Here is a 12,885-nt window from a genome sequence, read left to right on the forward strand (position 1 = left end):
CCCTTTGACTGTTTTCATTAGCACTACAGTAGTTTATCAGAAGTTGTCTGTTACAGTTTCGGATTAAAAATGGAAACATTAAAGTCAATTGAAAAATTAGTTTTTGAGTAATTTGTTAGTTAAAATCTTTCTAGCGCAATTAGATGAGACGTTTTTTACTTTTTATTTTGGAGAAAATCAAGGAGAAAATCCTGTATAGAGTGAATAAGAAATATTTGATTTGTTTTTCTAATAACAACATAGATAAACATATCTCCACAATTATTCGCATGGTCTTTATTTTAAAAGCAGATTTACTTCTGAGACTGTATTTTATTGTAAAATATTAACCCCAAAATACTGTTACTGATTGCTTAAGCATATAGAAAGCTTTGCAAAAGTATATGTACCATTTTCACTTTTTAACATTTGGTCAAATTACAACCACAGTTTGTATATATTATGTGCCAAATTAAAACAAATTTATGGATGAATGTTAGGGGGAACAAAATTGTCTTTTTTTTTTTTCTTACATATTATAATCGGAAAGATGTGTATAATGTGTAAAATTTTAACAGGAGACTCTCCAGAGACAAAGAGTGCTACATTTTTTGCTAAAGAGCTTAAACTCGTGTCTTGCATGATATTATGACTTCTTTGTTGGTGAAACAGCTCAAGCTCCAACATGCTGGATGGAGGGAATCTATGAACATCAATTTTTAAGTCTTGTTACAAATAAACAATTGGACTTGGGCCTGGACTTCGGTCCACTCTAGCACATTAATGTCTTTTTAAGCTGAACCATTATGTTTCAGAATTACAGGTATGTATGGAGGTTGTTTTTTGCTGGGAGTTCTATGCAGTTTTTCAGTACTGCCCTCCAATTGGTTTTCCCTGTTTTGCTAAAGAGGAGCATCTCTCACAGCATGATGCTGCCACCAACATATGCCATCATGTAGTTAATGTGTTAAGGATGATATGCAGTTATTGTTCCAACACAAATACATAACGTTTTTGATGTTGGCAAAAGAAGTTAAACATTTATGTGCTTTGACCAGAGACATGTTTCACTGACATTTTTCTGTATCATAAATATGGCATGTGAAAAACTGCAGATATGACTACCTTCTGGCTTTCTTTCAACAGTAGAGGATTCAGTTAGCAGGACTCAAGACGTATATATGTTCCTTGGACAGACTCTCCTACCTGAGCAGTTAAGTGTGGTGCTACTTGGCTGAGACTCTTCGAGTATTTAATTTAGTTTGTTTACTTTTGACAACAATTTTTCAGATCTGCTCATATTCGTAATCCTAATGTGGGACCAGTCTGATCTTCTCATTTTCAACGTGTGCAACAGTTGAAACTTTTCCAAGATAGTCATTTCAAAGCATATGACATAAAGGAGGTGGGTAATCTTTAGCTTATGAATCTTATGTTTTAGGCTCTTCTGGCCTTTATTTTTGACATTTTTCAAACATAGGTAGACAGGATATGGGATTAGAGAGAGGAGGAAGACATTGGGCTCAAACCTGTGAAGGCTATATTAAGGACAAAAGCCTCTGCTCGCTTAACCACTGCACCACCGCCATGTCTGAATCTTATGTAAAAAAATTTAATGTGAAGACATGAATTTAGAATCGTTTACCATGTTGTGGTTGGTGGTTTGGTATACAAGCCATCTTGCCACCAGAGGGAGCTAGTGTTTAAAAAATGGAAGGTTGCATTAAAAGATTATTCTAAATCTATGCATACATACTACTTTTCTATTTTAAATAAAGACATCAAAACTATTGTGTCTGTGTTGTTTCTTTTTTTTAATATCAGTCTGAGCAACAACAGAAAAGGCCACACAAGTGCTAAAAAAGAAAATTCAATTCAGTGGTACTTATAGTACATTATGATGAAACTATCACAGCCAGCAGATAAAACATTAACAATCATCGATAACGGGTGATTTGAGTTCAACAGCAACACCAGATAATCTGGAGTGATCACATGAAAACTAATAACACAGTGAGAAATGGCAAAGAAATAATAAAAAAAAAACTAAAGTAAAAACTTTCCCTACAGTAATAACAAAACAATAAACGTATTTTTTTGTCTTTGTAACTTTGTACATTACAACAAATATGCCGTCTGCATTTAACCCATCCCTTTAAACAGCAGTATATTAGCACTGTTCAGCAGTCGGGGGGGATAGTCTCGAGCTCATCTACCCGCCCACCAACTGCAGCTCTGCCTATTTATTAGGATGTAATACTATGGTCCCTGAATGGCACACATACATTAGGTAGACATGCACATGCGTTTATGTTTTTCTCTATTTGGAGAGGCCTAGAACTGTGAGCTGTTCCTGTTCTACTCCATTCCCAATGTCTACTCTGAGGTGCAAAACTCAAACATAGGGATCTAATCTATTGGCAGCACACTGTCATCATGAGACTCAATCAAGACTGTCATAATATTCTGTGCTGAGGCAGTGCCGTCCTCTTCTGAGCAGTAACTATCTGTAGTGTGTTTATTTTCCTGTCACTCCTTAACCTGTGGATGAAAGGGGCTTCTGCCATTGAGCGCTACCAGAACAAACAGGATACATTCAGAGGTATCATGCTAAGGCAGATTTAGATCTGGAGGCCTCTCTCTTTGTCTTTCATGGGCCGCCGTTTACTATGTGCATCCTGTAACGAGGAGCATGACTATTTATGGACACGGATCTGTGTCAGCCATGCGTCGGCAAGACAAAACACTCTTTGTACAAACATGTTTCTGGTCTCCCTTGGCACAGCCAGTGAGACACAAATCAAAGCCTAACAAAATCAACTCGCCTCATTAAGAAAACAGACGATAGAAGATGTCTCCCTGTCCCATAATCGTCTCCTTACTAGCACCCACTTTCCGTCAGACAGCGACAAACTCCGTTTGACTAAAAACTAAAACTCTTTTTGAAGGAGGCAGATTGTTCTGTGTCGCAAAAACAATCGATTTTACTTAGTGGTTTTAAAAGGTTTTACCACTGTGTCCATTTTATGTAAGAACATCTGCACCTCCCTGATTAGGGAAAAATGGGGAAAAATGGGGAAGAAAGGACACAGCAGACAGTTCAAAAGTCTTTGGAGCTGATGCTGCTTTTCAACCCTTCAAAAACTGAGCTCCATCAGGGAGGTGGGAAGGAGAAACAGGGACATGGGAGTGATTTGGTCCATTATGTGGAATCCATGCTGCCCTCATGCTCCAGGAGTACCGGCATGCTGACCGATAAGAGCGTCTTCGCCCTCCTGAACGGGAGTGATCTCTGGCTCGGCCGTAATCACGATGGTGTTCTCATCTATGAGCTCGCAGGTGGGGTTGGAGAAGGCCGACAGGGGCAGGGTGATCCTCTGCATCTCGCGCTCATAGGCTCGCTGCTCATGCTGCTTTTTTAAGGACCGTCCCCTGAAGAGAAAACAGAAAACAGTTATGGTGCTTTATGGGACTAAAACCAAAATGTTTATCTTATAAAAAAAGGACATGTTCAGATTGAGCTGTATTCTATGGAAGTGTATGGAAAAAAAGTTTGTTTTTTTCTGAATTAACGGCACAATTTTTAATACTGTAAAAATCAACAAAAAACTTAGGTTTTTCTGAATTAACAAGATATGTTAATATGTTAAATAAACAAATGAATAAAAACATTATGTTTTTTTTTTTTTTTTATAGAATCAACAAGATAAGTTTTTATAACAATAAATAAAACGTTGCATTTTTCTCAATTCATGAGATAAGCTGCAAAGAGAGGAGGGAGAGGAAAACAACCATGACATGAGTTGCGCGCAGGTGTCTTTGGAAGGTCGACCAACTAATACTAATTTAATTTACATAACTAAGAAATAAGAGAATTTCCCAGTGTCTGAAAGTCAAAATGAATTAAACTCAACAGATGGGACATATTGAGGCTTCTCTGGTTAAAAAATATGCAATGCCAACAGTAACAGAACATCCACTATGACATCACAGCAGCAAGATCTCGTTAATTCTGAATGTATTTGTGTTTAATTATGTCATTAATTCAGAAAAACTGATCATTTTCTTTTTTTCCCCTAGGTGAATTCTGTTGTATTCTATTGTAATTGTAATTGTAATTTACAACCACAAACCGCAATGCATTTTTGGGGGACTTTATGTGACTAACAAACACTAAGAAGTGCATAATTCTAGGAAAGGAAGGAAAAAGATTAACTGTTTGTTCTGTTTTTTCTTTTTCTACCAACATTTGTAAGTATGTTGCACATTTGTCTTTTAGCAGAGGTTGAAAGATTCTCCATGACTTTTAGGTTGAGGTAACCTCTGCTGTTTAATCTTTTTGATTTAGGGTTAGTAGTTTAGTAGACGTTTGGTACTCTCGGAACTGGGGTAATAATCTACATTTTTCTAGGAAAGTCACAAATACTTTAATATTAGCAATGCTAGACAAGCTGACCACTCTAATCGCTGATACAAGGTGGTAAACTGCATAAACGCACATTGGAATCATGACTGCCTGATACAAACATATTATCATCAATTAACAGAGAAAATAAAAATAAATGCATTAAATGCTGATCTGCATAACAATTTATATAGAATTAGCCTGAATTGAAAGATTAAAGCTTTTAAAAAAACAGCAATCAGACGTTGGCAGCCAATCTGGTACACATCAGATAATCTACTATAGTCATGGCCTCTGTGGCCCTGAAGCTGGTGTTATTGGAATCGAAACCGATAGCGTCCAACTGGAAGCAAAGACCAAGGACTAACTGCTGATAGAAACACGGACTATAGGAAGCAGTGCAACAGTGGGAAGCTCCATGCAAATGTTTATTGGAAACACCTCCTACCGCCCTGCTTAACACAGCCTACTATGCAACTCTGCTCCGCTCCAAATCTTCCTCCTACATGGCTTTCAGCTCCATCATTGAGTCAGAATTTGTCGAGGAATTTATGAAGCCTGCTGCTTATCAAATAGCCCACACAAGCTGTGTTCCTGCTAATTTTAGTAACACTTCTTGGCAAAATGAGCTGCCTGGCTAATGGTCCAAATCCTATTGGGAAAAGATTGGTGGGGATTTTATTCAAACTTTTATTATTCTTAAAAAAAAGGAAGGGCAGCTGACCCCATTAAGAGAGCAAAAGGAAATTGGTCAAGTTGCTTTGCTCAAATGTCAACTTCAAATAGTAAGTGTAAGATTTTAAAGCAATGATGAGAGAGGTGAGTTTTCCCCTTTAAATTGGTTTTCTCAACAGAAAGAGATTAGATATGACCTGAGACAGATCTGAGTTTATTTCATCATTAACCGCTACTCTAATTCAGAAATGAATAAAATAACTTAAATGCAACAAAACTTTAATGCATTATAAGCTTGAGATGGATGCTCTTTCTGGGCATCTCTGGCTGATTTGCTATGCGAAGCGGTGTCTTGACCAATTGCAGCCATCCGTTAAAAATAATAGATGTTTACAACCAGGTCTGGTTGAAGAAATTTGGACAAGATAATTTAAACGCATTGAGAAATTGCATGAATGATCCTAAGTTGGTTGGCCGTAAGTGGTGTCACTGCATGCATGCAAGGGATTGCTGTGGAGTCAATGCAATCAGCACATTTTTCCTCAGGTAGAACATTTTGAATCAGTCTGACTGTTTGATCAGGTTGAATTGTCTCTGTAGAGTGCTTTAAGATGACATGTGCTGTGAACTGCCGATATATAAATAAACTGATCTGAACTGGTGTTTAGCTAAGAGAAAACCCCACAATCCTATTTTTTCCTCAAATGTGTAAAAGCACCATATACCGTAGTAGCATTAACTATGAAAAAGCAAACAAAAAAACTCTTCACTATGGAGACTGTTCCTGAAAAGCAGCTAACCTTAGTGAAGTGTTTGAATGGGAGCCAGAGGCAGTCCAAAAATGCAGCCAATTATAAGAAACAGTAGTATATTTGCTATAATGTGTATCCATTAGGGTTTAATTTAATGGAGAGCAGGATTTTCATCACATACCAGTAAGGCTAAGTAGAATGAAGCAATGTTTTTGCTGCTTTAAATATGTTAGCTGTCCAAGATTTGCATTATATAATTATAGATATTTTAGTGACCAATCTAATAAACATGGTGTGACATTGCTACTTCTCTGCACCCTGCATGACTATTTATTAATAATACTGCCAACAAATGAGGCTTAAAAAAAATAACAGGTTAGAATGCTTTTCTGACATCTTAGTGGAGCCATAACCACTGCTCATTTTCACATTCCTGAAGAGGTGTCACTGTACACTGAGGACATGTGTCAGCCCTCTGATATAACACGCGTCTCCTCCTTATTAATAATCTCCTCCTGAAAATAGACATCTATGACGGAAGCTCTGCTAATAAGATAAGACAGCCAAGCACAGATCGGAGAGGGCACTTTGGATCGTTCTGCTAGGACTCTCGGTACCCCCGTTTTCCATTATCCAGGCCATCATATTTCCGGTTACATAACAGCAGAAGTGAATGAGCAGGCTTCTTAACACAGCTCACACCCTCCTCCCTGCACTCTTCCTTTCTAACAATATCAAATAAGAGAGATTAGAATAAGCCTCAGGCTTTTACTTCCATGACAACTTATTTCTCTTGTGATACAAAGCTATTAAAATGGTCACCTCAAGATTAATTGTAAAAAGAGAGAACATCAGTGAGGAATGCACGCAACAGGTGACACACCTGCAACCAAGTCGTCTCTGTCAGCTTCCTACTAAGTGTTTGAAATATACAATCATTCCTAAATCAGAAAATGATCGGCAGCACTATGAGTAGTTGTTGGTTCAGTACTGATAGAGGATATTAGTTTAAAGCTGGAAAAGGGGTCTGAATGAATCTCTGTGATGTAGCTTTTTGCTATTATTTCATCTTAGACCAAGCATAATACTTTATTAGCCCCCCTAGAGTTCAAGCTTTCTCACTACATGTTGTTTTTGTGCGTAATGAGCATCTTTCAACACTGAGTGTTACTGTTATCCATTGTTATGGAAAAGTACAATTTGGTGACATAAACAACTGTGACGCAGGTTGGGTTTGGCAAAGGAATGGAGAGAGGTGCATGTGCAAAATAGGCTTTGTAGCTTAAAATATTGACTTTGCCTAAGCAGCAAATATAACAATGCTTTTTTTTTTAACCTTTTTTGTGTTAATGTTTTATCTTCAAACATTGAAGCTTAAATAATAAAGGAAGAGGCCCTTGTTTAATTACTGACCTTTTATAGAAGTAGCCAAGCATGATGCCAACTCCTAGGAGGATTATAATTGCCATCATAAGGATACCCAGGACCATGCCTGAAAGCACAGGAAATCTCTCAAGTTCATGTTACATGTCTTAAAAAACACATCAAGCTGCAGGTTTGTGTCTACAGCAAACACACAGTACATGTATTATTGACCCATAACAAGAAAGACATACCAGTAGTACCCAAGTCCTTCTTCTTTTTTGGTCCTGTTCTCACTCGCTGGCTGATGCCCATCACCGGCTGCACAGCTGCAACCTCTTTCTGTTTTCCAAGTGTGGCTGACTGGAAGCTCTGCGTGGAGGGGATGATCTCTGTAGATCGGAGGGATCCAGGCTCTGTCGGCGGAGCTGATGTTTGCTCTAAAAACACAGAGCAGAATGAGACATCTCTTCATGTGAAAGATCTGCTTTCCTAACTCAGTGTTGTACTGTTCAAGACTCCTTTTGCACAGATAAGTGCATATTTACACCTTGTTGGTCTATTGTCACAGATTCATCTAAATCACCCTCAGCCAAGACAGTAAATATACCACTAATGCAACTTGATTTATATTTTACACATAATGATTGGAAGCATCTTTAACCAAAAATAACATTTTCAAATAGCAAAGTGTTTCTCTATTAGATCATTTATTTATTTATTTACTACATTCACATTCTGATTTTGCATCATACCCTTTTATGGTACAGGTTATGGTCTGTAACTTGTAACATTAAAAAAATACATTTTATTTAGGTGTGAATAATAATATAATGCATAATAATTTAAAAAAGAAAAAAATGTAAGATGCCTTTATTTAAAAGCGAGCTCAGTTGTGTTTTTCTCATTGCCGATTTTTACCACAGTTTAATGTATGAGCTGTGGTGATATTTTGAGAAATCCTTGCATTCTCCTCCTCCTTCCTTTATAAATATTTAAATTAATATATTTACTACAGGGGCAAAGCTGTTTGCAGGCTGCTTCTTGCAGTATCTGGCCTATTTTTTTTTACCACCATCAAGTGAGATTTATTGAAAAAAAAATAGGCAAAGTACATTGTTGTGAAAGCTACCAGAGAGAAAAAAAAAGCAGAAAATATGTTTGAATTTAGAGCTCCATAGTTTTCTTTCAAGTCTTTCTCAAATTGGAATTTCTATATTTCTTCTTTAGGATATAAATCAATTAATGGATAGATAGACTGAAACAATTCCTCTCTTCCATTTTTTCTATTCCACATGAATTCCCAGTTATTTCAGTAAAACAAATGGTCTTAACAAATTATAGATTACTGGAGAATCATCACATATTCCTAAAATGTTCTAAATGTTTTCACATTCACAACACTGCTTCTGCTTAAATTATCTCTTTCTGCTTGATTCTTTTCATACTCCGTCGGATGTGCGTCATCCATACCGTGTGGTTTCTAATTATTGATGCTCTACAAGCATCAGTGCTGACGCAAACCCCCCCTCCCGAACCGAGCTTTCTCTTGTATTGCTGGAACAAACACCACAGGAGGAGTGTTGGATGCAGTCTTTCTTAAAAAAAAAAGAAAGCTTTTTGAAAAAAAGCACTGGAATTAAACTATTTTAGTTCTTGTCAAGCTAGAAGTCGGATGGAGTTCTGGAAACCAGCATTTGTTATCTCCAAGACTCTGTTCGGTTAAGAAGTTTCCTCCCACAGGGTTGTTTATGAATCTACCCAAGTTTAAGGCCTCAAGTCATGAACTGGAGCAGCCAATGAGCTTCTGTCTCCATGAGGAAATGGCTGCTGACAGCCAATGAGAGGTGATTGGGGACTGGCTGAAAAGCAGGAACTTTCCACCACGTGCACGGCTTTGTTATGGTTTGATTCCTGCTGATGTAGGCCAGCAGCAGGAAACAAAGGAGAGAATGCAGCATTTCTCACAACTCTGACCAACTGACCTACTGCAGACTACTGCTCTTAGTTGGAAAAAATAAGAGCTCTAGGAGAGCTTGCTTTTTTTACTTTGAACAATTAAGTTTATATTGTTTTATATTAAAAAAGTTCACAACTTAATGGAAATATTTCTGTGTTGATCAAGATCTCACCATTCAACAAACACCAGACATGCTTGTATAAAGCATTTAGAAACCCTAGACTGAATGAGAGGTTTTTACAACGTGGCAATATGACATAGGTGTTTTGAATATGTCTCAACTAGGCCCTGAAGGGTTTTCTAAGGCTTGTTTGGATGCCAACGCAGTAAAAGGGGGGAACTGAAGGAAAATCACTCCTACGACACAGCTGGATAATGATCCTGAAGCTGCTTTTCAGATCAAGGTCTCTGCGTTTAAAATGGGGTCACAACTGGCATGAAAAACACAAAGTATAAACTGGTCACACATGGGAAAAGTCATTTTACACTGATATTGTTTTGTTTTAGCAATGTAATGATAAAAACGAGGATCTTAAGTTTTATTAAATTTTTGTCCTTTTATTAAGTTTCTGTCCTAACCCTGTCCTCTGGACTCAGTGGAGTAAGTGGCTGAAAGGAGGGTGTTGTCCAAGTCTACATCCATCATGAACAACACCTTCCACCCTCTGTACCAGACTATAGAGGAGCTGAGCAGCTCCTTTGGTGAAAAACTTACATCCTGTTTGTAAAAAGGAGCGCTACCACAGGTCCTTCATCCCTGCTGCCATCAGACTCTTCAGAACGACACTATTAGGGCAATAACTTGTGCAATATTAAATGTGCAATTACTATTTAATACCCTGTGCAATAACCTGTTTTATATTTAATACCCAGTGCAATAAACCATCTATATAAATACCCATACAATACCCTGTGCAATAACTCTGTATAATAACCTGTTAAGTATGAGACTTCAACATAACTTTTTCCTCCTTTTGGCACCTTCTTCTTTTTTTTGACTATTTGAGCCGATGTAACGAGGACATTTTTCCACTGTGAGATCAATTAAGTAAATCAATCAATCAACCAACCAATCAAATGATATCTTTGTATTCCCAAAATTGAGCTTGCCAAATCCCACCTTTTAATGTAAGATACACCAGTGGTTATATCCTGTTTTTGTTAGACATTCCCCACAAACGTCAAACATATTATATCTCATAGCTGGCCATAGTGTGTGCTTACCTTTGCACATCTCAATTGCACAGAACTGCCTCTGAATTGTTCCATCTGGGGCTGCAATGTAGCACCAAGGCCCCTCAGAGTTATCTGGGTTTCTGCAATAATTGTGATCGCCAGCATCTACAGAGGAGGTGCAAAAGAAGCAAAGCTCTGTTACTGATTCCCCAGTAGAAAAACAAGCACATCTTTGTTCCGCTGTGTGGATAAGTTGCTGGATTGACGACTTATTAACAGCACTTCATCACAGCAGAGTGAGCAGGCTGCCCTGAGCACACACAATGGCAACAACATCTGGTACATCAGTGGCAATTTAACACAGACAGACTCATCTCCAGTGTCAGCTGTCTCTGTATGTCAGCGGATAATTGACTTTAATTGACTTTTATTTATTATCTCATCAGGATGGATCAACAGAATGTGCTAGGAGTTATTTGTTATACTGTGAAGTTGTTGCAACCATCAACATAGGTGACATTTCAAAGTCTCCAGGCTCAAAGAAGAAGCAAAGTTTAGTGTTCAGGTAACTTTAAAGGGGAATTTCGTTTTTTTTACATTGGGCCCTTGATTTTACGTTATTACATCATGTTCTAGTCACCCATATGAGTTTTGTGTAATTTGGAGCTGTTCCGAAGATATTCTGTTAGGATATATCCAAGTAATGTCTTCCTATGGGCAACGAGTTGAAGGCACAAACTAAACTGTTCATAATTTATTCTTTATGGTATGCCAGCATTCATAACATGTAGGAGAATCACTGTCCCCCAGACATTCGCTGTTATATTTTTTATATTTATATGTTTTAAAAACAAAGCGGTGCGTGTATGACGTCATCCACGGGTCAGACTGGAGTTGTTTTTTTTTTTTTTAAACTTTATTTAACCAATGTACTTTACACCAGGCGGCTACGCTCTACCTCTTATATATTCGGCTAGCTAATGTGAATTATTCAATGCCATTTCGAGAGCGAGATCATCTGTGGTAGTAGCACTAGACATCTTCCAGTCATGTGAGTAAAACTAGCAGCAGTTCAGCGGACAGGATGAATGACTGGTAGCCTGCGGATGATGTCATATACGCGCCACTTTGTTTTTAAAAGAAATAAATATTAAAAATATAACCGCGGATGTCTGGGGCACAGTGATTCTCCTACATGTTATGAATGCTGGCGTACCATAAATAATAAATTATGAACAGTTTAGTTTATGCCTTCAACTCATTGCCCATAGGTAGACGTTACCTGGATATAACCTAATGGAATATCTTCAGAACGGCTCCAAATGACACAAAATTCATACGGGTGACTAGAACATGATGTAATAATGTAAAATCAAGGGCCCAATGTAAAAAAAACTGGTGTTCCCCTTTAAGGACTGATTTAGCAATCGGTTAATCGTTAACTGTAACCCACTTAGAGCAGTAATTATATCAAAATTGTACAAAAAAAAAATGTGTACACACACACACACATTTATCCTTTAGATTAAAAAATACCTTTTTTCTGTCAATATGCTCTATTGAGAACTCCTCAAGTGGAAACATTTTAGTTTCACTTGGTTTTATTTAGTACAAATCTTCTTTAAGGACACTTTGACTATTATTAATCGATTAATTAATTTGCAAAATAATCGTTGTTTGCAGCCCTAGTAACATTAAAGACATGGTGCATTTACCTGTCTGTGAGTCTGGGTGCAGTTTAACATCATAATCTCTTGCAGTGCTGATCCAGTTCAGACACGTCAGACCTGTGGAGGAGCTCTGCTGCTCTCCTCTGTAATCCAGACCCCTGGATGTCACACAATCTGAAAATAAAACACGTCTGCATTAAAACGGGAAAAAAACACATGTGCAACCAAAAAAAATATTTGTATCAAAATGCTACCCTTAGATACACATCATTTATATTTAACCGAAGTTATTGCTTTTTTTCTGCAAAAAGGCTAGAAAACATGTTTACCTCCTGGCTTCCCACTTGGTGCGCTGCTTTCCACGATGGCTGCGCTCAGGAAAACAATGTGCAAAGAGAAAAACATCCTGCAGAGCTGTCGGCCTGAATTCACCGACAACATGCTGGTATTCTTCCTTTTTAATTGAGCTCGCTGATTGTAAATATCGGCTGATCCAAATGAGTAAGGAGCCTGTGCATCAAACACACACTGCTCCTCTCGCTTCAGTCCCAGCCCTTGTTTTTGTCAGAAGCTTTCTTCGTAAACAGCCTTCAGAGGAGGAGGAGGGGAGATAGAGGAGGAGGAGGGGCCCTTAGCATCGTCATATCTCAAGGACCTCTCCCAGTTCAGCACACAAACAGAACATCGGCTCCAAACAGTCTATCTAATCTTGATATTCAGTATTGGGAGAAGTCAGCATATCCAGAAGATTCAAGGTTTCAGTATTTTCTGCTTTACTGAAAAAAAAAAAAATATATTTTTTTATACTTTCTGTGCCGACCACTGATATTTTCTTTAGAAATACCCAAAGTCACCACTTTTCATGTTTAATCCAACCATATAGAGTTTAATCTGGTGCATCTGCAG

The 12,885-nt window shown here is 37.8% G+C and overlaps 1 protein-coding gene across 1 annotated transcript; it reads right to left on the reverse strand.

Annotated features, from left to right (window-relative positions):
* Window positions 1-1,774: 1,774 nt before the first annotated feature.
* pik3ip1 (phosphoinositide-3-kinase interacting protein 1) lies at window positions 1,775-12,574 on the reverse strand. Its single transcript, XM_038295531.1, has 6 exons — window positions 12,309-12,574; window positions 12,025-12,153; window positions 10,358-10,474; window positions 7,428-7,613; window positions 7,225-7,303; window positions 1,775-3,411 (listed from the first exon to the last, which is right to left on the reverse strand). The coding sequence occupies exons 1-6, from the start codon at window positions 12,418-12,420 to the stop codon at window positions 3,204-3,206; spliced, it is 831 nt and encodes a 276-aa protein (XP_038151459.1). The 5' UTR covers window positions 12,421-12,574; the 3' UTR covers window positions 1,775-3,203.
* Window positions 12,575-12,885: the final 311 nt, after the last annotated feature.

This window comes from Cyprinodon tularosa, unplaced genomic scaffold, assembly GCF_016077235.1.
Source record: "Cyprinodon tularosa strain WSP-4 unplaced genomic scaffold, ASM1607723v1 ctg356, whole genome shotgun sequence".
NCBI lineage: Eukaryota > Metazoa > Chordata > Actinopteri > Cyprinodontiformes > Cyprinodontidae > Cyprinodon > Cyprinodon tularosa.

What these genes read in the sequence shown, in the direction of transcription:
- pik3ip1 (XM_038295531.1), bottom strand. Translation starts at nt 12,420, where the DNA reads ATGTTGTCGGTGAATTCAGGCCGACAGCTCTGCAGGATGTTTTTCTCT. An exon ending in ACCAAGTGGGAAGCCAGGAG is followed by an intron (nt 12,154 to 12,308) that starts GTAAACATGTTT and finishes TTTTATTTTCAG; the next exon opens with ATTGTGTGACATCCAGGGGT. An exon ending in TGCAATTGAGATGTGCAAAG is followed by an intron (nt 7,614 to 10,357) that starts GTAAGCACACAC and finishes CTGTGTTTTTAG; the next exon opens with AGCAAACATCAGCTCCGCCG.